General features: G+C 44.8%; 2 protein-coding genes across 10 annotated transcripts in view; one reads left to right on the plus strand and one right to left on the minus strand.

Moving 5' to 3' along the window:
• KLHL18 (kelch like family member 18) overlaps positions 1 to 8,560 on the minus strand; it is a 54,569-nt gene extending 46,009 nt beyond the window's left edge. For 2 of the 3 annotated variants that reach the window (XM_044253696.1, XM_044253695.1), the window contains exon 1: positions 8,423 to 8,560. In XM_044253696.1, coding sequence (XP_044109631.1) covers positions 8,423 to 8,551 — 129 coding nt within the window. In that variant the 5' untranslated portion in view covers positions 8,552 to 8,560. Of the gene's footprint in view, positions 1 to 1,743; positions 1,849 to 1,954; positions 2,057 to 8,422 lie in introns of those variants that run through there. The other variant, XM_044253697.1, reaches the window with a different exon arrangement.
• A 75-nt stretch (positions 8,561 to 8,635) lies between these two features.
• Positions 8,636 to 25,144, plus strand: part of KIF9 (kinesin family member 9) — a 49,597-nt gene continuing 33,088 nt past the window's right edge. The window contains exons 1-6 of one of the 7 annotated variants that reach the window (XM_044253698.1): positions 8,636 to 9,461; positions 10,011 to 10,252; positions 14,696 to 14,793; positions 16,223 to 16,388; positions 18,272 to 18,378; positions 20,147 to 20,371. In XM_044253698.1, the coding sequence (XP_044109633.1) occupies positions 10,216 to 10,252; positions 14,696 to 14,793; positions 16,223 to 16,388; positions 18,272 to 18,378; positions 20,147 to 20,371 (633 nt within the window). In that variant the 5' untranslated portion in view covers positions 8,636 to 9,461; positions 10,011 to 10,215. Of the gene's footprint in view, positions 9,462 to 9,875; positions 10,253 to 14,695; positions 14,794 to 16,222; positions 16,389 to 18,271; positions 18,379 to 20,146; positions 20,372 to 25,144 lie in introns of those variants that run through there. The other 6 variants (XM_044253702.1, XM_044253701.1, XM_044253700.1 and 3 more) reach the window with 6 other exon arrangements.

A 25,144-nucleotide genomic window follows, 5' to 3' on the forward strand; every position in this document is an offset into this window, starting at 1 on the left:
ACTCCCACAGCCCAGCGGCTCTCTCCAGAAGCCATGCTCACTTAAAGGGATAGCCTTCGGACAGGGGAAAGAAGACAAGCTATCCCCAACATGAGTAGGAGCATCTTTTAAACCACCAAGAGCTGAGCAGCCCAGGTCTACTTCCTGCTCGCCTGACAAATCTCTCACCTCTGATTCTCTCTGTGGTGCAAACAGAAGTGACTTCAAGAACAAGCCACAACTGGTCTCTCTAGCTCTGGCCATTAGCACCATGTCTCCTAGGAAAAGTCCAGGTGAAATCCTGTGCTCTCTTCACGAACTCCGGAAAAGAATTATGTCATTGTCGTTGTGATAAATGACACAAAATACACAGGAAAGAGACAGGATGAGCTAAAGCTGATTCCAGAGTTTCAATCCTGCCTATATGCACCGTATGTCATCCAGGCACAAAATTAACAAAAGCGGCGATGGTTTAGGAAGGAAAGAGCCTTCATTTGAGACATTAATTAGCATAAGGATCAACAGGACAAATGAAATGTAGGTCTAGTATTTAGGAGCAAAATAAGCAAGACAAACATAGATGTATAAGCCATTTGTAATTTAGAGACTATGCCAACAAACCTTTACTTGGAAGACAGGTCAGCATAGTATGTTTCAACTGGTCCTCAGGACAGCTCTGTCAAGGTTATGGGACACTTAGACTTTACTAATTGGCACAGAAAAAATAAGCTTACAACACGCGTACGTCATTTAAATATGTCTCTCCTAGAAATCGATTCCTTTTAAGTGACTATTGGAAAAGCAGCTACAGGGCTGAGCTGATAAAATCTGGCTCCCGAGAGCTGAGGCAGCACGCTATGAAAGTGAAAGAACAGGGAAGGTTATTCCTTAGTGTCCCAGGTTTCTCATCAGCGGGTTTGAACGGAGAGTCAGCTTCTGCTTTCAGGGTCTCTGCAATCACAGCACTATAAGCAATCCCACTTGCCCATCTTGAGCTCATCAGCTTTTTAAAAAATTGTGGTAACATACACATAACAAAACTTACCATTTTACCCATTTTTTCAGCGTACAGTTCGGCGATATTAAGTACATTCACCTTGTTGTGTGACCATCCCGACCACCTGTCTCCAGAACTTTTTCATCTTCCTAAACTAAAACCCTGTCCCCATTAAACACTAACTCTCCATTCCCTCCACCTCCCAGTCTCTGAGTAACCGCCATTCTACTCTCTTTGTGCACTCTGGTTACTTCCTTTAAGTGGAATCATAAGAGTGTCTGTCCCTTTATGATAGACTTATTTCATTCAGCATAAAGTCTTCAAGGTTCACCCACGTTGGAGCAGGTGTCAGAATTTCTTTCTTTCTTTCTTTCTTTTTTTTAAATCAAGTAGGCTCCACACCCAATATGTGGTTTGTACTCACAATTCTGAGATCAAGGCCAGTGCCCCTCTACTGACTAAGCCAGCTGGGCACCCCGAATTTATTTCATTTTTAAGGCTGCATAATATTCCACTGTATGCCTTTCAACAAAAAGGAGTACATTTTGTTTATCCAGTTAACTGTTGGTACACCTTGTGTTACTTCCATCTTTTGGCTATTGTGAGCAATTCTGCTACGAATATATACAAATATCTATTCTTGAGCTTGTTTTTTTGAAAAGCATTTTTGTGTTCTGATCAGATATGCAGCACACTCTGCCCAGATGTACTGGACCACTGGTGAACTATCTACTTTGCCTGCCAGAAGCCCCAACTCTGGCCCTTACCTTCACGGCCCTGAACACAGCCGGTCAGGTCCACTGGAACACAGGAGCCAACACGGTCTCCTCTGGCCTGCCATTCTGCAAGCAGCTAAGCATCCTCAGCTTCAACTGAGACAGAAAGGGAGCACGGTGTCTTTAGTTAATGCTTCGGAAACAGTCTGCTTCAAGCTCTAGCAGAGCTACAAGACTTTCAAAGATGAGATGCAAAATTTACCAGTAATTTCTCCTATGTCAGTTATTCACAGTCACCAACCAGGACAGTCCCATGATCACCAGCAGTGAGCTGGAAAGAGATCTTCACTTCTGGTTCATCTGCACTCTTTAATAAGAGATGCTTCCGACTGCTAGATGCTGTATGGGAACGACAGAAGTGTATACCAGGGCCATAAGGCAAGTGTAACCTACTTCCAAGGCCTTAAACTTGACAGAGGCCATATTTCTATACAACAGGAGTCCACCAGCCACAGCCAACGGGTTTGGCCTATACCTGTTTTCGTAGATCAAGTTTTAATGGGACAGAGCCAAACCCATTCATGTATGTGTTCTGTATGGCTGCTTGGGTGCCGACATCAGAGTTGAGCAGTTGCAACTGAATCTGTATGACCCACAAATCCTAAAATATTTACTATCTGGCTCTTTACAGAAAATGCTTGCCAACTCCTGGTTCACACATCTTGGTTCACTCTCTTCTCCCCAGCTGGAAACAAGTGCCGAAGGGGTCAGCTGTTCGTGTGGAAGAGGCCTTCCTAAACTGGGGAAACCGGCTGGCTCTGTAACAAAGAGGCAACAGCAATGCCAACACTCCACAAATCCAAAGTAGGATGGGAGACGCCAGGCTTGAAATTTAGAAGGGGCTAAGAACACACCTTTAGAAAAACGTGATCTCATCTGCCATCAACCTGCCACTAAGCTGAACCAGGTGTGGCCATGAGGCAAACAATGGAGTCTCCTGTACAAAACTGTAAAGGAACCACCCGCTGTGAGAAGCATCCCCAAACACAGGCTTCTTAAATTTACGCAGAAGCCTCAGAGTGAACTCCCTGAATGCTGCTTCAGTGGTAACTGATTTTCCAGGATGCCTCCAGCTCCCTTTCCCTACCCACACATCAGGCAGCGGCAAGCTCTCTCCTCCTCTGACTGGCGTCCAAATGTAACAGCATGAACTACAACATAACTTGGGGAAGAAAGCAAAACCGACTTTTCGATAAACATACATTCATACCTAAGTGCACCTCTGCTCTCAAGGAGCATATCCTTCTGCTCGGTTGTTTGTTCACTAAAAAAAGGCAAGGCTGGAAATGAACACAAATGCTTGGGGAAAGTCAGTAGAAAACACCAGAAATGAACAATACTCAGAAGCATAAGCTTTCCAATGTGGTGCCATTTCAAAATCAAGAGAGTCCAGAATTCAAATGTGCAAAGGACTAGCTGATAAAGCCTGCATCTTTCCTCTCTCCTGAAACAAGTAACGGTGGTGCATCGGGACATAGACATCACTGTCCTCCGTGCTTGAAAATGACCCTGCAGATGGTGTGTGTTCTCTGCTCTGCTTCCTAATGTCAGCAGGGCAGGTGAGTAATGGGAAGAGGATGCAAAAGCATTCCTTCTACCAACAGCTAGGCTGGATCCCAGATAATAAAGCTTTGTCCCTTGGGCAATCCCTTAATATCTCTAAGCCTCAGGGGTTTTTAATCTCTAAAATGAATGGCTTTGATAGAGGACCTCTATGGCTTCTTTTCGTAGGATTCTCCCAGCTCTATAATTAAACTTGTGTAACTCACTATACCACACCGAACATCAAAATGGCATGTATCAACAAGTCCTTACTTCACTTCCTGATAGCCTTTTCCACACTCTTTCATCACCAAATCAGTGTGAGAGGAAATGAGGCAAGATTCCAGACTCAAATGTGTGGCTCTTGAAGCCGGTCTCAATGAGAATTGTGTACCTGGATTTAGTGGGTCAAAGGAAAATATTCTAATACTATGCCTTTTACCCATGGAAAAGGCATTTCTTTCTGGAGGACAAATTATCAGATCTGGGTTCAAAACCTTAGTGGGGGCCTTGGGGAAATGCTAGAAGACCAATGCCAGCTTATTGGTGAAGTTCATTAGTGGCTGCAGAACAGAGAGAGAGAGAGAGTGATCGAGCAATGAGAGAGAAGGAAGCTTCTCTCCTAAGCTTATGGGTCAGTGAATAATATGCAGGTTTGGTGACCCCCTTCTGCTCTCACAAATAAAGAAAAAGGAGAATGTGAGGTGAGGGGAGAACAGAAAAATGTTCAAGTGGTGGGTCTAGATCTTATTAATGAATAACAAATTGTGAACATTCACTGAATCTGGGGAGTCTGCCTAACTCGCAGGACCCCAGTGAACCTGACAGATGAGGCCTGAGCATTGGGCAACTGGCAACCCAGAAGAAAGGAAAGGATACAGGCTGATGGGAAGAGGGGATGGGGACCGAGGTGGAAGCAAACCTCTCTGCCCAGACAAAGCCCGATGTTATAGGTTGCCCAGAAGTCTTGCACTGCTACCCTCCTAACCTTTAAGAGAAAATTATTTGTCATGTAGACGGACCATGGGCTTTTTCCAATAGGAAAAAGATACTCAGCTGGATTCATAACCCATGAGCCAGAAACGGGCCTCAGGGGAATTGCTCTTAAGTTTGAACACAAAATTTTGCATGTATGTTAAGTATGTGCATCTTTCTGGGGAGAGGGCTCATCATTTTCAGGTGTTTTTTTTTTTTTTTTCCAATTTATTTATTTTCAAAAAAACATTATTCATTATTTTTTCACCACACCCAGTGCTCCATGCAAGCCGTGCCCTCTATAATACCCACCACCTGGTACCCCTACCTCCCACCCCCCCCCCGCCACTTCTTTTTTTTAAAGATTTTTCTTTATTTATTTGAAAGAGGGACAGTGAGAGATAGCATGAGATGGGGGAAGGTCAGAGAGAGAAGTAGAGTCCCTGTGGAGCTGGGAGCCTGATTCAGGACTCTGATTCCGGGACTCCGGGATCATGACCTGAGCTGAAGGCAGTTGCTTAACCAACTGAGCCACCCAGGTGCCCCGTTTTCAGTTTTTTAACAAACATGTCAACATAGACATAGAATATGATTTTTAAAATCTAGTATTATTACCCTCTCTGTTCTGCCTCTTCTTAATTATCCAACAGGTGCCCAAGGAATTCAAATTCAAATATTTCCAAAAACAAAATTAAGTAAGGTCTGAGAGTTGGCAGTGAATTTTGAGAATACATGATACCAGCTAACGCTAACTTTCAGACACTCCCTAAAGCTCAACAAGATAGAAAAGATGACCTGTTGTTAACAGTGAGTACAACTGACCTGGGGTAAATTAATTCAGGTAGCAGCTGGAATTCAGTTCCATCACTGCAAGTGATAGAAGATGCAACAGGAGAGCAAAGAAGGACATTTGGCCAGGAGAACAGAGACCATGAGTCCAGTCTCTAGTCCTAGCTCTGCCTATCTCAAGCTGTGATTTTGAACAAGTCCCTTCCTTTGGGCTTGGGTCCTCATCTGTATAATGCAGGCTACTAGAGCAGTGCAACGGTCTGCATACTCTTAAGACAATGAATGTTATGTTTAGATAAAATCACCCAGAATTCATCAGAAGCTAAACAAATTCAAAATGGCAGGTTGAACATGCCCATTTATTTCCTCTCTCTCTAGAAACCCCACCATTATTATTCATAATTATGTCATTATTCATAAATATCTGCTGCGACTGAGCATTTACTACATGATTGTTTTAAGTCCATTATCTAATGGAATCCCTAACACTCTTATTAGGTAGGTGATGACGCCCATTTTACAGATGAAGGAACTGAGTCCCTAGTGTTTAAGGAACTTGCCTAAGTTTCCACAGCTAATAGGTGGCAGAGCCAGGATTCTAACCCAGGCAGTCTGGCTTGAGTCTGTGCTATACCACTTCTCCGACTGACAATTTAGGAACAGCAAAGCTCCCAAGGAAAAAGCAGCTGGAAGAGAGCAGATCAAATATATCACCAAACTTTGGAAGGTGAGTAGTGACTGACTTCTTTTTTTTTTTTTTTTTTAAAGATTTTATTTATTTATTTGACAGAGAGAAATCACAAGTAGACGGAGAGGCAGGCAGAGAGAGAGAAAGGGAAGCAGGCTCCCTGCTGAACAGAGAGCCCGATGCGGGACTCGATCCCAGGACCCTGAGATCATGACCCGAGCCGAAGGCAGCAGCTTAACCCACTGAGCCACCCAGGCGCCCTAGTGACTGACTTCTCTGCAGAACAATGAGCACTGCACATGGCAAGTCACTTCGGAGTCCCTTCCAAACCTCGACTGCTGGAGACTCAGGTTTCCTCTGTAGGTGTGAGCATAAGGGAGGCTGAAATCAGGCAGGAGTGGTCACCACCCCGGCAGAAGACTGGAGGTTTATCATCTGGACAGGATGAACCAGAGACTCCAGACTTGGGCAACCAGGGAACCAACCACTAAAGACAAAGAAGTGGCACCATTCAGGGATTAAGTGAAAGTCTGCATACAGAAGCAAAACCCCCAGTCCCCTCCCATCATAAGGTTCCTAGAATGGGAACAGCCAACTTATTCCACTTAGGCAGAAGCCTGAATGAACGTCCATGGGCTCTGAACATACTGCATGGAAAAGGGGAGGCCCTTCACCCTACAGTTTTGGCTCTAAGGATGTGGCCCCAGGGCAGGAGTAGCATCACTGGGGAATTTGTCAGAAATGTAAATTCTCAGGCCCATGCCAGATGTACTGAATAAAAAATTCTTGGATGCGGTCCAACAGCCAGTGTGCGAACAGGCCACCAGGTGATTCTAATACTTGGTAAAATTGAGAAGCACTGCCCTGCAAGGAGGCCCACTAGTCAATAAATTCCATCCCACAGCGAAGAGGTCCAACTGACTTTTCAGTACCTATTTATTCGGAAGACAGTCTGGAAACATTAGAAGTTTCAGGAAAGACTCTATCCTGAGAGAAAGAGAGAGAGAGACACCAACAATCTCGGTTGGAACTACCTCTATTAATTTTCTTTTTCCTTTGAATGAACAAAAAGCATTGTAATAGAAAAAAATCATTCAAGCATTGTTATGCTTAAGGTTGTTATATTCTGTATTTGCATGAAATGCAGAGGCAAAAGGCAGTGCTTCAATTTATGTAGCAATATCTGTAACCATTCCCCTCTATCATACCCTTTTGCTTCTCTTTGTCTCACAAACTTTCCCTGCCTCTTCCTTACAGCCTAACTCTTAACCCCAAAATTCTCCCCATTACTGCTTTTCACCAGTCTCTACTCACCCCAAGCATTACTGCCATGACCAGATCATTCTTCTGCTTCCAAACCTCTAGTAGCCTTGACATCTTCTACCATGTAATCACCATGGACAAAAATCTCCCGTTTATATTTACTTCCTCAGCCTCCTTTAGTCCAGTTCATTTTTCTCAAACCCCTTGGCTCTCCACCAAAGATCCTTTTCCCTCTTGAGGCCACTTCACCCCCGCTCCTGGAAAACCAACCTCCTTAAGCGAGGCATCATGCAAAGAATACTACACATTTTCTCACTGAATCCTCACACTAATACTGAGAATTAGGAATCATCCTGGTTTTTACATTTGGAAAACTGAAGCTTAGAGAGATTAAGAAACTTGCCCAAGGTTACCACTAGGATTTTAATCCAAATCCTTCTATCTCCACACTCTTAACCATTCTACTCTCCTGTCTCCAGAGGTCTGACTCAACTATGGGAAGAAGAAAAGTTTCCTTAATTCTGTAGAAAATAAGCAGGGTGAGAAGATCTCTGCATGTGTGTATGTATATTTCATGGGATCCCGCAGAGATGCTGAGAGCCTTTCAGCCAAAGCCCAACAGGGAGCACAGTTCACAGCAGCACCTTCCCACGTGGAGGGCTCCAGAGGGCTCACAGGGTTAGGCCAAGGAGCAGTGGTGGGTGCCTCTCCAGCAGGAATGGATGCAAAGCAAGGGAGGAAGTCTGGCTCTTGGGTCCAGGATGCCAGTAGGGAACAGGTGGTTAAGGGATCCCTCTCCCCCACGCGGACCCAGTCCATCCTCCGAGACCTTTGTGGAGGTAGTAGAGACGGTGCACCTTTCAGTGGGAAGCAGAGTAGATGCCCACTTCAAAAGGTGTCCAGATCCGATTTTAAAAGCTCTTAAGAGAAAAAGTAGTAATCTAACGATCAAGGACAAGCAATGACTGCTAAGGAGAAGGCTGCGCCTTACAACGGCACAGCTAACTTCGAGGACCATCAAGAAATGTCTACGGTGACAAGAGAAGGTGCCCATCAGAATGTAGAGGCGGCCACCGCCCCCTCCTCTCCAGAGGGCTTGCAAGTTCATTTTCTCCCGTCTGTGTGACAGAAAAGCGAGGCGAGTACCCCAATGTCTCCCACCCCCAGGGCCTCAGCCACACACCTCTCAGCCTATCCTTCTAAGGGCTGAGGGGCTGTCCCTGTCCGTCTCCCCACTCAGCCCCAATTCCTCTCTCCCACTCTGCACCTCTCTCTCCCCTACTCGGTCGCTCTCCAATCTCCCTGCCCTACCACTCTGCCCACTAGACCTCCTCTCTTCCCCTACCCTCCGCCCCTCTTTCCTCTCCACTCGGTTCCTTATCCCTCAGCCTCACGCTGCCCAGTCTTCGGTACCTTGAGCGTCACGTCGCACAGCTTTCCTTGCCGCCGGATCTCCTCCATGACGCCGTAGCCGCGACTAGGCAACTCGGACACGGAGAAGTGCACCAGGTCCTCCAGCTCCTCCGTGCCGTCCTCCACCATCTTCCCCGGCCGCCGCGACTGCGCAGGCCTGGCCGGCCGGCTCGATACTAAACGGGGCGGAGCGAGGGCGCGCGCGAACAGCCGCCGGGAGCGCAGGGCTGGAGCAGAAAGGCCTACCCGGCCGCCGTAGTCTCAGGGCGCTCCGCGCCGGAAGCCCGACTGCCCCGTTTCCTGGTGCACGCCTAGTCTTCGTTCCCTCGCTTTCCCTACTGTGCTTTCACGCCTGCAGCTGCCTCAGTCTTTCTAGATTAGCCGGGCCATCTCCGGTCTTTCCGATTCGGCCCTGGCCTATATCGTAGCTCGACCCAGGGCCGCGGACTTCATTTCCGCCACTACCTGGGTACTTCCGGAATCTGCGGAAACGATCCGTTGCCATGGCGGCTATGTACACAGTTCTGCGGCGGCGAGATTCGGCTTGCAGTCGCTGCACCTGCAGCGGTCGGGCGGCGGGAGGACCACTGCCTCCGGGGCAGTGAACGGATTCACGCGCCGCCCCGGTGGGGAGAAGCAGGCTGGAGAGGGGAGTGTACGCTGAGGCGGCTGGCAGCGACCGGGATCCGAAGACCGTTCCACCCGGGAGTCCCCAGGCTTAGCTCGCTGATCTGTGAAACCCGAGCGGAGGAGGGGTCGCGGCATCGTGGGCGCCCTTTCGGGCTGGCTCCGGCTTAGGGTCTTCGAATCTAACGTTCCCTGGCCCCACGAGGGTTCTGCGTCGCTGCCGAGTTTGAGAGGGCGCGAAGTGGGGGACCAGAGGTCTTCTGGACCCTTCTGTATTCGTCAGTTTTCGAACTGGAGGGGGCTTCGGGATCTCCAGGTCGACCCGCTCGCTTTACAGATGAGGAAACCGTTCCAGAGAGGGACAGGAATGGCCCCAAGACCAACTGCCACCCACACTCCACCCAGGGGTCTGGTATGTTGGATGAGGAAAAGGGAGGAGGCCCGATCTGCCTGGAATTGAGGCCGGGTGCATTTGGACCCTGTTGTTTTGGGGTTCAGATGCTGCCGCCGATCTGACAACTATGAGGGTTCCGTATTGAGAGCGCCTGGTCTGGGCAGGAGCGCTGGAAGCTAGGGACTCGTCCCAGCAGACGCTCCCTCTCCTTTTATCCAGCCTTCAGCAGTGCTTGGTAACAATTCTGTTCATTTCCACCCTTAAAACAAGTAAGGAAACCACGTACCTTTCAGAGAGGTCTCCTGGTGACCACTCAGAGGTTCACTTACTTACACCAGAACTATCTAAGGGTGGTGCCCATGAGAGAGACACTTTCCCCACAAGGTACTGGGGCGGCGGGGGAGGGGGGAGGGGAGAGACATTGCTAAAAGAGAGGGCATGGTGAGGGGCTGAGTATGGCTTCTTTCAAGTGGTGCCTGGAAACTAAGTGTCCTGGAAAGGCTGTGCACTCAGGGATTGAAGGTGGTGTGGGAGGGGAGTGACATATGCCCCTTGGGACTCTCTCAGTAGTGACGGAAGATGGACCCACAGGTGGAGATTCAGCCGTCCTCTGACTTCCAGCCATGACCATCACTACCAACCACCATTTCTCGAGTTCCTGCTCTGTGCTGGGCACTGTTCTGGACATTGAGGGGGGATTCAAAAGAGATTAAAGCACAGTTCTGTCCCTCAAGCAACTTGTAATTTAATTTGGGACCAGAAACCCACTCAAATGATGCGGCGTAAGAATGGTAACAAGCATTATTTCAGTAAGTGCAAGATGGCATGGGGTCTCAAATGTCTGGGAGTTGAGTGTCTGCTGGTCAGCAGGCTTACAGGATGGGTTAAGACAGAAGGGGGTGGGGGGATGCTGGCTGGCTCAGTCCTTAGAACATGCGACTCTTGATCTTGGCGCTGGGAGTTCAAGCCCCCCGTTGGGTGTAGAGATTACTTTAAAAAAATAAGATCCTAAATAAAATAGAGAAGGCTTGCCTTGGGTGGATATAGCTCCTGACATACTTGGAGCTGTGGATGTGAGTGTGGGGTGGGCCTTGGGAAGATGGGGGACTGCATGGGCATGTGCATGTGCAAGTTGCATGCCCCACTCTGAGGGGAGGGCATGCTTGGGCTTTCCTGTCTGTTCTTGTGCTGGGTGGGTGGGGGCTTCCAGGAGGGAGGCCTGGGCACCTGCCACCTGCCCTGGTTCCATTCAGAGGGCACCCAGGGCCGGAGGCCAGGCCCTCAGACTGGTGTGAGCAGTGGTTCCCAGAGCTTTAGAAACTGAGGGTAAGTTTGCTTGTGTCCAAACACACCTTCCTCCACTCTCAACTTCCCAATAGCTTAGATCATTTTGAGATTGAGATTTTCCTCTTCAATTTCCTCAATTTGGGATCCACGTTAGAGCCATTTGTGGCTTTTTATTTCTTGAGCTCAATTTTGCAGACAAAAATTTTAGAACTGAAATTGGATAAGCCAGCACCCTTGATCACCTGAATACCTTTCAGATCCATTTTCTAAAAATGAAATAGTGGCTGGGAAGAGACTTCCATGAAATAATTACTTGAGGAATGTAGTAAGTGGACACAGATCTGCAGTAGGCAAATATAAGAGTGACGTGTTTGCTTATTTGATTTGACATCCGAAGACCTTGTAACGGATTGGAGTTTTATTTGTTGACACCACTGAAACTGTGAACAAAGGGGAGGGCCTATTTAATTGCTTCTGTAGAGATATGTTATGCCATTGATGACAATTAATATAATTGTAATAGTCACTAGATTTAGTGGTCATTGCAAGTTGTATTTAGAAATATAGGGAGACATTAATATTTTTAAAATCTGCAATCTTTTTGATCAGGTAACATTCATTGAACCTCTCTTGGATTATACATATATTCTTTATTTAATGCGCTTAAAAAAAAAAGTGAAATAGGGACACCTGGGTGGCTCAGTCTGTTAAAGTCCCTGCCTTCAGCTAAGGTTGTGATCCCAGGGTCCTGGGATCAAGCCCCGCATTGGGCTGTCTGCTCAGTGGGGATCCTGCTTCCCCCTCTCTCTCTGACTGCCTCTCTGACTACTTGTAATCTCTGTCTGTCCAATAAATAAACAAAATATTTTAAAAATAAAAATTAAATTTTAAAAATGAAATAATGAGGGGTACCTGGGTGGCCCAGTCGGTTGGGCGCCTGCTTTTGGTTCAGGCCATGATCTCAGGGTCCTGGGATCAAGCCCCGTATCAGACTCTGCTCAGTGGGGAGTCTGCTTCTCCCTCTAACTCCCTCTGTGCTCTCTCTCTCAAATAAATAGGTGAAAATCTTTTTAAACAAAAAGTGAAATAATTATAATCCAGAGAAGAAATCCCTGTCATGTATGACTTTTTCTTTACAGTAAAGGTCTTAACAATTAATTTTATTTATTTGTAGAGTTCTTTGCAATAGTTCGAGCAAACTATTTTTTTCCTTAATCACCATGTTTTGGCTATTTTCCAGTTTGAATATAAAATTGAATCAGCTTCTTCTGTGTCTCATGTTTTTCTAACTCCTCGTGAATTCAACAAATCCTTTGCTGGTTGTTTTTTGTGTTTGTTTTGTTTTCTAAAAATACCCAGGAGATTTCTTTGGCTTCAACTCCCCTTTCCTGCCCCTTGAAGGTACAGGTTATTTTAGTGGTAAATGCCTCATTTCTTCTTGAACTGGTTTAAGCCTGAGAGGGAAGTCAGAAGAGAAGCTTACCATGTAGCACACATCCAGACTCTCTGGCCTTGTCTCTATTCCAAATGTGTTTTGTACATTTGGAGCATGAACTCTAAATGAGTTTTTAACATTCTTTCTTTATATGCATAGTTCCATAAAAGTAAAATTATTGAAATTTGAGAGCCCAGTGTTAGGACTACATGACCATAGACTACTTGATGATATATTCACATTATTTGAAAAAGAAGGAAAGAAAAAAAAATTAGATCAGTATTAGGAAAACTTATACGTAAAATTAGAAATGTTTTCTCTTTGGACAACTTAAAATTATGTTAATTTCCCCAGTAGTTTCAAACAGTGAAGTTTAATATATTTTCATAGACTTTCATCTTGTTTTCTAGAATTCCTTAACCAGATTTAATGCAATTGATGATGATTAGAGATTGATTTTTCCTTAGCTTTCCTTAGAGCTCTTGATATTTTTTCTCAATATTTAATCATTTGTCATCAGTATATGAGAGGTACCTCAAGAGCTAAGCTTTAAGTTCCCCTCAAAGCAATAAAAATAGCACAATCGTTCCTTCTGTTTAATAACCGTCTTTGCTTCTCCACTCTGTGTCGATGCTGGAACCAAGATTTTCTGTCTAATTAGTATTAAATATTTTTACACAGTCACTGTCAAGAGAGGGCCTCATGTGATTTCACCAATGAGACTGGTATCCGATGAAATAGGAGATTTAAGGGCACCTGGGTGGCTTAGTCAGTTAAGCGTCTGCCTTTAGCTCAGGTCATGATCCCACGTCCTGGGATCGAGCCCCGCGTAGGGCTCCCTGCTTGGCGGAGAGCCTGCTTTCTCTACCTACGGTTCTGCCTACTTGTGCTCTCTCTCTATTGCTCTGTCAAATAAATAAATAAAATATTTTTAAAAAAGAAATAGATTTTATTAGTTATCATTTGGTTGTATAATTCAATTTTTTTTAAAGATTTTTATTTATTTATTTGACAGAGAGAGATCACAAGTAGGCAGAGAGTCAGGCAGAGAGAGAGAGGAAGAAGCAGGCTCCCTGCTGAGCAGAGAGCCCGATGTGGGACTCGATCCCAGGACCCTGAGATCATGACCTGAGCCGAAGGCTGCGGCTTAACCCACTGAGCCACCCAGGTGCCCTATAATTCAATTTTTAAAATGTTTTTTTAAAGATTTCATTTATTTATTTGACAGAGAGTGAAAGCATGCAACTAGGGGGCGGAGCAAAGGGAGAGGGAAAGAATTTCAAGTAAAGTCCTCCCTAAGAGTGGAGTCAGTTATGGGGCTCCGTCTCACGACCCTGAGATCTTGACCTGAGCCAAAACCAAGAGTTGGACCCTTGACCAACTGAGCCACCCAGGTGCCCTCGATTTAAAAAAAATTTTTTTTTAAAGATTTTATTTATTTATTTGACACAGAGAGACACAGCAAGAAAGGGAGCACAAGCAGGAGGAGTGGGTGGGAGAAGGAGGCTTCCTGCTGAGCAGGGACCCGGATGCGGAACTTGATCCATGGACTCTGGGATCATGACCTGAGCTGAAGGCAGACGCTTAACAACTGAGCCACCCAGGCACCCTTTAAAAATGTTTTTATAAAATACTTCAGTTAGACAGAATCTAAGAGATTAATTAACTCTCCCCTCAATGTAATAGTCCCTTTGGTGGCATCACTGTTAGCTGGCATCTTGACTTTGCTTGAGTTTTTTCCATTTATAGGACAGCTCTATATAGTAGGAAGGTCACTTACCTGAATCTGCCTCCCTAGTCCTATAACCTTACATCCTATTCCATGAAGCTACCCCAAGGTTTTATTTTAATATTTTGTTACACATCGTATTATTCACAGTAGTATAAATAAAGAAATACAAATGTAAGTGTGTCTACCTGAAAGAAAGTATAGTTAGATTTGAGAGAGGAAGAGGAGGTAGAGGGCTCTCTGATTTTTTTCTCAATGGACTGCCAGAGAAGAAAGAATATTTGATTATGGGCTAGATTAAATATATTTCTAGGGAATCGTTTTTCTTTTCTAAGTCAGTCACATGGAGGTAGAGGAGGAAATGTGGCATTTGCAGTAATGTATGCTAGTGAAGAAAAGAAAATTAGTTTAAATGCACGTCCTAAGTATTTTAGAGGAAAATATAATGAATGAGGCAAAGCGTAAGTGGACTGCATTACAGAATATTTTTAGGAGACACATCTAAGATTAGGCCACTCAAGGGAACATTCTTCTTGCCTTGTGTGTCTGTCTCTTAGGGGGCCATTGGTGGAAAATGATGAGTCAGCCTTAATAGCAGGAAGTGCCTGTGTATGTTGAGCAGTGTCCCTGCGTAAAGCACTGACAGTTTAAGGGGTTAAAAGGAAAACTGGCTCTTGAGAATAGGAAAACACAGACTGCATGTCACTGTGTTCTACTCTTCTTTGTAAGCGACAGCACCTCCCCCCAATGATGGTCATTTGATGATGACCACTGAAAGTTACACTGTTTTGTCGTTTTTAGCTAGAATGGGCACTAGGAAAAAGGTTCATGCGTTTGTCCGTGTCAAACCCACCGACGACTTTGCTCACGAAATGATCAAATACGGAGATGACAACAAAGTAAGTGGAACGCACTTGCCGTCGTGGGCCTGGTCCCTCTGTCCCCCCTTGCTACAACATGACCCTGTTTCCAAACAGCCTGTAAGGACAAAGACAGAATTGACAAAAGTTCAGATGGACTCCAGAGTCCAACAAGTCCAAACCACTCCCCTGAATCGCTTTTGATGAGGAAACCCTTGAAACTCCCATTTTTAATTATGTTTTTGCTTAATACATTTACCTTCATCCTTGTATCTTATATAGAAAAGCTGACATTTGTGCACACTCATAAAACTTTCTGGTGATCAGATCTGCTGTTACACAATCTCCCCGGGGGTCCAGGTAGAATGTCTTAAGTTGATAACTGTTAAACTTACCAAAGCAGTGGAAGAAACTCTTATTGAGATAACTGGAAAGAGTTATCTGTTCCCATGCCTTTAACACTGTCATGACCGTCTTTCTGAAGCCCATGAAAGACTTGGGACAGGTTGAGAGAGTCCTATGTTTTCATTCAGCAAACAACTGTGCATCCACTCTGGGCAGCACTGAGATGTTCTTTAAGGGAGGAATTCAAGGGCAAACTCCTCAAACTTTGCAAGTCTTGGCAGTCAGAAAAAAAGCTCACACTTGGCACGGTTTCAACGAACATGGAAGCACGGAACACTTAATGTGTGAATGGACCGAGCCTCTCTTTCTTGATCTTAACCTTTTCTGCATGTGACTGTGTCTTGGCTCCTGGAATAGGGCAACCAGGACAAAAATCCAACAAGAGTCTGTTTACATCAGAAGTCCCCATAGTGAAGATTTGGAATTTACCATTGACCTAATATAATGGGTTCCTAACTCAGCTCTGCCATAGAGCATCTAATTTTTTTTTTAAAGAAATCTGTGCATCTAAAAATATGCTAATTACAAGTATGTAGGCACCTTGGATTTGCTGTAACACCAGTGAGGAACTATGGGAAACCAAGAAGAGCCTTTTCTGTGGCTGTTAATTCTTCATTCCTCACAAAGGCCCATAGCATGTAAGAGATATAGCTCAAGCCCAGGCATCTGTCACCAAGCCCACTTTTCTCTCTGGCCTAATTCAAGGCCTCCCTGTGCTTAGTGAATGTGTCTAAAGCTTGGTTAATAGAAATAGGATAAATGTGCTTGACTCAATATCATAGATGGGGAAACCAAGGCAAACAGCACCCAGTAACCTAGGGTGACAAATCCTGAAACTATGACATGCTCTAGTCTCCCGATCCTTCCACCTTAAGGGCTGTGTGATCTTCCTGCAGGAGATTCCTTCTCCCATCCCCAAGAACTCACTGAAATATTGGCCACTGGTGGGAGTCCCTGTGCCTCCTAAAGTTCACTTCCTCTATTTTCTCTAGGTTAGGCCTTAGCTAACAGTGAGTTTTTCATACCGGTTTCCTAAATACTCTCTCTCTTCCTTTCTTCCTAGAGCATTGATATTCACTTAAAAAAAGATCTTCAGAGAGGGGTTGTCAATAACAAGCAGACAGACTGGTCGTTCAAGCTGGATGGAGTTCTCCACAATGCCTCCCAGGACTTGGTTTATGAGACAGTCGCAAAGGACTTGGTTGCTCAGGCCCTCGATGGATACAATGGTAATTTAGTTAATTGTCAGTTGTTTTACATAAGAACCCACAGAACCCTTGCTGGAGGAAGAGATGCAAGTATTTTACGGTGGATGAAAGAAAAGATAACCTCACATGCTAACTCCTGTTTGCTTCTTTGTCCATCTCCATTTTCTTATGGTGGAAAACCAGTTATTTGCTTGGTGATACTGTGGGCATGACTTGATCCAAAGTTCTGGGATCCTACCTTCATAGGAAGATTCAAAGGCTGTGGCTCTTTATAGGTCATGGGGATTGAACTATTATCCTGTTTCAGATCTCTCAAATATTAGCTTGGAAGATAATGTCCTTATAAATTTGACTGAGTCCAAATACTTTTCTCTTGGTTACTTGCTAGGAGCTACTTCCATTCATTCTACCAGCAAAATCAGTCTACTCTTCCTATTCTAGTATAGGGTTATTTACATATAGCACCAAAAAAAAAAAATGGAGTGGAGTTTGATTGTCTTAACAAATTAAAATCAGCTTTATTGGGAAGGTTTTATCAGCTAGTTTAGTCTAAGATGCTTGAAAATCTTAATATTTGAAAATCTTTAGAAAGAATGTATCACCATTTGTAAACTTTGTCCATGTGACTGGAATGTTCCCTGTCTGCAAGTTTAAGGCCTTTGGTTTAAAAGTCTGTTTAGTGTTGAGGCCCATGCATTGTAATGTATCCTACTTGTGACACGTAGGTATGGTCTTCATTGACCCTCAGGGGATTTGGCCCCAAGGAACTAAGAAGGTCTAGGAGGTTAATAGTCTTGGGCTCTGGGTGCTGTGGAATCACAAATGGGCTCTGAGTCCTACCTGCTGTGACTCCTTCCTGCACACTTAAGTTAGTAGATACTGTTTCTGACCTTGGCTCCCATGCTGAGTTAGAGCCCCTTGTGTAAAACCTACCAATCCCAGGAATTAGAGCATTGCTGTGTGGAAGGCAGACGCTGATTTCCATGGCCCCGTGTCGCCCTGAAGCAACGTTTGGGATGGGTCTGGCTCAAACTGGCCACACCAGGAGGAAGGGCAGATGGGAACAGGAGCACCAGAGCCTGGTGGTGATGGATGGTAAATCTCAAAGACGTGACAGGTGCAAACAGAAGTTTTCGCGGAGAGGAAATTGGGGCCAGGTCAGGACCTGTCATGGTGGTCTGTTTCTGGAAGTGGCAGGGGACCAACTAGCAGCCCTGATCGATCCTGTGGAAACTTGAAGTCTACACACCTTTCTTCCCGGGCTTTTGAAAGCTCTTCTTGCCTCTGGCCTGGCCAGCTCCATGGAGGCTATGCTGAGACTGGCAGTTCATGGCTTTGCTAAAGAAGGGCTAGAGTTCAATGTTCCTGTCTCCGTCCTCACCTGTCTAGGAAAATTCCCAGTTTCTCTGTTCCTTGATACCTGCTGGGCTCAGAAGCCTGATGGTGGGATCTTCTCTTGGCACAGGGAGCCATATGGGCCAGATTCACTATAGCAGTCTGTGTTTTGACCATTTATGTGCCCATTTCCCTGCCCACCCATCCCCCCATAGCAGGAGTTCCTCATGTCCACGGCTGCTCCTGATGGCCACCTCCATGCCCGGGTCCAGGCTGGCACCAGGCATGCTGGCAGATAAGAGAGCTATCCTTAGGGGCACCTGGATGGCTTAGTCATTAAGCATCTGCCTTTGGCTCAGATCCCGGGGTCCTGGGATCAAGCCCCATATCGGGCTCCCTGTTTGGCCGGAAGCCTGCTTCTCCTTCTCCCACTGCCCCTACTGTGTTCCCTCTCTCACTGTGTCTCTCTATCAAATAAATAAATAAAATCTTTTTTAAAAAAATAGAAAGAGCTATTCTTGGAGCTCTTTTCCTGGACATCACCAAGACATGCTTCCAAATATTTGCAGGTACCATCATGTGTTATGGGCAGACGGGAGCTGGCAAGACATACACCATGACAGGGGCAACTGAGAATTACAAGCACCGGGGGATCCTTCCTCGTGCCCTACAGCAGGTAGGGAGTGGGCCCACAGATGGGGTGCCGCACGGGTCCCTCCTCTTACCACAGCTGCTGCCAACCCTAGGCCTGCTACCAGACACAGGATGCACACTGAGGGGGTGGGGGTGCAGAGACCTCAGGAAACCGGGGGTTCAGGTTTCAGAGTTTGACCCAAGCCCGTGCGGAGCCAGTTTCCTCAGTTGTGAGGACGTGTCAACCGGCCTCTTGGCTGCTGCACTGGTCTGTGATCCTGTAATTAAGGATTTGGAGGTCCTAATCATGTTCCTTCCTTGTTCTAATGAGGGGGATGTGGACTCTTAGAGAGCTGCCTTACTGGCCTGCTCTGGCTTCTACCACCACCACTTCCCCAGAAAGAGCAAAGGGAAGAAGCAGGCACAACATGAGTGTGCAGGACTGAGTCAGCCCTCAGGGGTCTGGGAACTCTGAATGCAGCATAGAGGGGCCTTTCTGTGGAGTCCTGTGAGGACCCTCTTTTGGGAAGTAGGCGGCAAAGTGGGTTTTTCCCAAAAGCATCTTGAGGTTTTCTAGCCCTGTCCTGTAAGAAATGGAAAGGACCCTGTATAGACTGCCCAGCTCTCATTGGTGAAGAAGTGTCCTTCATGCCTCGCTGTCAAAGCCTCAAGATCTCAGCATCTTCAGCTTCAATAGTGTTGCGCAGTAAAATATTACGGAAGCCACACATGCGATTTGGGGTTTTCCCGTAACCACAGTTTAAAAAGTAAACAGACAAAGGTGATTTTGATATATTTTATGTCAGTATATGCAAAATATAATCTCCACATCATATGTCGATGTGAAAACTCTTGAGATATTTTACATTATTTTTCTCACACCAAGTCTTCGTGGTTTGTGTTTTATGCTTATGGCCCATTTCCATTTAGACACTAAATACTCATCAGGACTACTTGATCTGTATTTACATTTCATAAAATTTACTGTTGAAGAAGTAGATTTATAAACCCAAGTTGTTCCAAACATACTGAAAAGTTTACCAGTAACTGAATTTAGGAGCTGCTTTGAAATTTAAATTCAAATTAGTTACAATTAAATAAAATTTGAAATTTCGTCTCTAATTTGCATCAGCCACATTTCAAGTTCTTAGCAGCCACTTGGAACTGGTGTCTACCGTGTTGGACAGCATAGACCTAGACTGTTAGAGCAAGGTGGGGGCCTAAGGGATCATCTAGCCCAACCCCCACTGCCCATTTGACAGTTAAGAAAGTTAAGGTCCAGAGAGAGGAAAAGACCAGACCAAAGTCACTTGCCCATAAGTACCAGGGAAGGTATTTGGAGCTGAGAAGATTGAGTTTGGGCTTGGCTTCTCTCAGGAGCTAAGTGACCTTAGACAAATAATTTCATTGCATGGACCTTGCCACAGGTGGGCATTGCCCCTGCCTTGCTTCAGTCACAGGGGAGTTGTGAGCATGGAATTAAATAATGGTTGTGAAAGAGGCATCTATATGTGGAGACTCCATAAAATAAGGGATCTTCACTCCAGAGTTTTTTCCATTCATCATGTCATGGGGCTTTTCAATCTGTTAAGCCCAGCCTCAAAAAACTACATGATAATAATTATCACTCAATAGACTGATAGTAGTAATTGTTGATGATGACCATCATGCCAGCTAGACTATAAATTCTTTTAGGACAAAGATTTTTTTGTTGTACTTTTTGATGTTCCCTGCTGAGGCCAGAATCCTTCTAACATGGGCTGGTCATTGGAGTTTTGCTCTTGGTGACTGCTGTCCAATCCCCCATCTAGGTTTTTAGGATGATCGAAGAACGCCCCACACATGCCATCACTGTGCGTGTTTCCTACCTGGAAATCTACAATGAGAGTCTGTTTGATCTCCTGTCTACTCTGCCCTATGTTGGGCCATCAGTCACACCAATGACCATCGTGGAAAACCCTCAAGGGGTCTTCATTAAGGGCTTGTCGGTCCACCTTACAAATCAAGAGGAGGATGCCTTCAGCCTCCTTTTTGAGGTGAGATGACCAAGTCTAAAGGCCCCTTCCTTCCTTCTCTCCTTCATCCCTTCCTCCTTCTTTCCTTTCCCTTTTTAATATTTTATATTTATTTATTAAAGATTTTATTAATGTATTTGTCATAGAGAGCAAGAGCAGAGGGAGCCACAGGCAGAGGGAGAAGCAGGCTTCCCACTGAGCAAGGAGCCTGATGCAGGACTTGATCCCAGGACCCTGCTGAAGGCAGATGCTTAATGGACTGAGCCACCCAGGCATCCCTCTTCCCTTTTTTACTTTGCTCCCTCCCTCCTCCTTAGTTTTTCACTTACTTTGATAATCGGAATGAATATTAATATATGTTCTTTAAGCAAGTTCAGATAGTAAAGAAAAAATACAGGAACAAGAAAAAGAATTCACATGTCTGTTTCCTATATACAGCAACAATAATGTTTATTTTGGCTTATTTTCCTCTAGTATTTTTTTCCCTGTGCAATTTTTTCTTAACGTAGTCAAGATTATCCTTTTTTTCAGTTAACATTAAATCATGGGCATTTATAATGTAGAAAAAAATAAGGATTAACATCCTTAGTATGTAAGAGCTCTTACAAATCTACAAAACTCCTCAATGCATGCTATTTTTTAAAAGGCATATAGGTTGGAATTCTTTTTTTAAAAAAGATTTTATTTATTTATTTGAGAGATAATAAGCATGGGAGGAGGGGCAAAGGGAAAGAGAAGCAGACTCTCCACTGAGCGGGGAGCTGGTTATGGGGCTCAGTCCTAGGACCCTGAGATCATGACTTGAGCTGAAGGCAGATGGTTAATCGACTGAGCCACCTAGGCACCCCTAGGTTGGAATTCTTATACTTTGTTGCTGAAATGTACAATGGTGCAGCCATTTTGGCTGTTTCCTAAAAAGGTAAACATTAATTTTATCATAGGGCCTAGCAATTCTGCTCCTAGGTATTTTCCCAATAGAAATGAGAGCCTGTGTTCACACGAAGACTTGTAGGCAAATATTATAACAGCATCATTCATAATAGCCAAAGACTGGAAATAATCAAAATATCCATCACCTGATAAATGGGGAAACAAATGGGTTACAATCATATGATGGAAAACTATTCAGCAATAAAAAGAAATGGAGGGGTGCCTGGGTGGCTCAGTGGGTTAAAGCCTCTGCCTTTGGCTCAGGTCATGGTCTCAGGGTCCTGGGATTGAGCCCCACATCAGGCTCTCTGTGCAGCGGGAAGCCTGCTTCCTCCTCTCTCTCTGCCTGACTCTGCCTCCTTGTGATCTCTGTCTGTCAAATAAATAAATAATCTTTAAAATCATCTTAAAAAACAAAAGAAATGGACTAGCAATAGATGGTACAATATGGGGGAATCTCAAGAAAATGCTCAGTAAAAGAAACACAAAAGAACTATCCTGTATAATTCCATTCATTTGAAATGTCCCAGTGGACACATCTTTAGAGATAGAAGGCAGATTAGTGGTTGCTCGGGGGAAGGAGTGGGAAATGGTTGCAGATGGGCCCAGGGAACTTTTTGGAGTTACACAACATTTCTAAAACAGGATTGTGGTGATGGTTGCACAACTTTATAAATTTTGCTAAAAACAGTCACTGAATCGTATCTTTAAAACAGAGAATTTTATGCTATTTAAATTATGTGTCAATAAAACATTTTTTAAAAAGTCACCTAGGTGTCCTCTGGGGTGATTTATACATGGAGCCCTTGCATCTACAGGGAAGGTAGCGTCCCAGGAGGCAACGGTTGGGTTTTCTTGTCCTCTTGTTGCTCCTAACATTTCACTGTGACGAAGGATGTTTGCTGTAGGTTTTTGGTGGCTTCAGGTTAAAGAAGGTCCAAATTTGGGAAGGGTTTTTATCATGAATAAGTGTTTATTCATTCCCTTGGTAATAACCACTCTCCTGACTTATGATCATTTCTTTGGTCTTCTTTATAGGTTTACCACCTGTGTTTCCTCCAACAGCATAGTTCAATTTTTGGGGGGGGAATTTATTATTTATTATTACTATTATTTAAAGATTTTATTTATTTATTGGACAGAGAGAGACACAGCAAGAGAGGGAACACAAACAGGGGAAATGGGAGAGGGAGAAGCAGGCTTCCTGCTGAGCAGGGAGCCCGATGTGGGACTCAGTCCCAGGACCCAATGATCATGACCTGAGCCAAAGGCAGATGTCTAACTGACTAAGCCACCCAGGTGCTCCTAACCTCCTTTTTTTTTTTTTTAAGATTTTTATTTACCTATTTGAGAGAGAGAGTGAGAGAGAGAAAGCATGAGCAGGGGGAGGGGCAGAGGGAGAAGCAGACTCTCGCTGAGCAGGGAGCCTGATGCGGGACTTGATTCCAGGATCCCACAACCATCTTCCTCGCCAAAAGCAGACACCCAGCTGACTGAGCCACCTGGGCACTCCCCCTGCTTTCTTTTTAATTGAATATTTAATTTATTATTGTCCTTTTTGCCCCCTTTACTAATTTAGAGGTTAAATGTTCATTCATATTTATATCTCTCACCTTCTCAGTTTATCCTAGAAATAACAACTTGCACATTTAGTTAATGTGTACATACCCAAATGAACATACCTATCTAGTGAAATCTGAATCATCTCTGTGGATTATACCAGTGTCATCTTCTTGGCTTTGATGTTGTGCTATAGTTTTGCAAGATATCAGCACAGGGAGAGGCTGAGTGAAGGGTACAGGAACCTGCCTGTACATTTCTTTGAAACTTCTTGTGGATCAAAATAGAATGTCATTTTATCCCCAACATCATGTTTATCTATAACATTGCCATTTTAATCATGTTAACAATTATTTTAAAATAAAACCTCTCATTTCGTATCCCACTTCTGACACATCATTGGGGCGTCTGGGTGGCTCAGTGGGTTAAAGCCTCTGCCTTCAGCTCAGGTCATGATCCCAGGGTCCTGGGATCGAGCCCCGCATCGGGTTTTCTGCTCAGCAGGGGACCTGCTTCCCTCTCTCTCTCTGCCTGCTTGTGATCTCTGTCTGTCAAATGAATAAATGAAATATTTAAAAAATAAAATAAAATAAAACCTCTCAAAATCTAAAGTTCATGAAAACCTCTCCCTCCTCCTGGATTCTGTAAGAACCATAGGATTGTTGCCTTGTCTTTTACATTTTTGTTTTTTGACTCTGCAAGGGAATCATTATTGTTTTATATAGTCTGCATTCTTTTACATTTACCCTCATATTTACCACTTTCTTTTCTCCAGAACCTTCCACTGGAGGATGTTTTCTTTCTTTCCGTTATACCTCCTTTACAGTGAGTGTGCTGGCAACAAAGAGTTTCTTGTATTTTGAAATGTCCTTATTTTATCCTAAATCTCAAAAGATAGTTTTGCTGGGTATAAAATTCTGTTTTGGCATTTGTTCACTTCTATCATATTAAAGATACCATTGCAAAGTTATGTTTTCCATCGTTAGTAGTGAGAAGCCAACTGTCAGTCTATTAAACAGTTTTTTCAAAGTGTGTTAGTCTGGATTCTCTGAGAAGCAGAGGCCAAGATGGGATTAAATATGCAGATTTTATGAGGGGAAGTTCCTGTATCAAGGAAGCAGGGAGGGAACTGGGTAAGATTGATCAGCTGTCAAGCCATGACGCAAGCCTCAGGTGAAGGGAGGGAAGGTCAGGTGGAAGTTTCTAGATTGCTATGCTGCGTAAGGAAGGCTCGGGAGCAGTTAGCACAGGACTCTTCATGGAGGGAAGTATAGTTCTCAGGCCATCAGAGCTTGCCTGGTGGAAGCCAGAAAGGCAAAGGGAGAGAGCACTTCACAAAGTGGGGACAGAAGGATGAAGGTGTAGTGACCCTTATGCTTTTGGCAAATGCCACTGAATTTGTGGGACAGGCGAAAGTGAGAAACTGTGGAGACATGGCCATGGGGGTCAGCGAGGAGGTCAGCCAGGTCTGCTCCATGGCTTAGGGCTTCCCTTCCTCTCCCCAGGGGACCTTGTTACCACTGCTTTGGGCCTTGTTCAGAGTATTTCTCTGGGGCCTTTAAGGGGACGGGGGTCTCTCCCACAGGTCCTTTTTCTCCTAAGAACAGCCGTTTCTGCCACGTCTTTAGGTGTATTCTGATCAGAGGGCCCAATTCTGTGAATTAGAGGCAAGGGCCTGTTGTCCCTTTAAAAATACAAGTTATAGGACGCCTGGGTGTCTCAGTCAGTTAAGCCACTGCCTTCAGCTCACGTTGTGATCCTAGGGTCTGGGATCAAGTCCCACATCGGACTCCTTGCTCAGTGGGGAGCCTGCTTCTCCCTCTTACCTCTGCCTACCACTCTGCCTGCTTGTGTGTGCTCTCTCTCTCTCTCTGACAAATAAATAAATAAAATCTTTTTTAAAAAGTACAAGTTATTAATCTTAAAAAACAAAGGGGGGGTGCCTGGGTGGCTCAGTGGGTTAAACTCTCTGCCTTCGGCTCAGGTCATGATCTCAGGGTCCTGGGATGAGCCACATGTCAGGCTCTCTGCTCAGCGGGGAGTTTGCTTCTCCCTCTGCTGTTCCCCCCCATCTCTGTGTGCACACACGCACGTGTGTGCTCTCTCTCAAATAAATAAAAAATCTTCAGAAAAAAAGTAATAACATGTTCATTGTAAAAACATGAAAATGTGCAAACATATATAAAAAGAACACATGGGAGCACCTGGCTGGCTCAGTTCGTGGAGCATGCTGCTCTTGGTCTCAGGGCTGTGAGTTTGAGCCCCACGTTGGGTATGGAGATTACTTAAAAATAAAATCTTTTT

This window comes from Neovison vison, chromosome 6 (assembly GCF_020171115.1).
Source record: "Neovison vison isolate M4711 chromosome 6, ASM_NN_V1, whole genome shotgun sequence".
In the NCBI taxonomy this organism is placed as follows: domain Eukaryota; kingdom Metazoa; phylum Chordata; class Mammalia; order Carnivora; family Mustelidae; genus Neogale; species Neogale vison.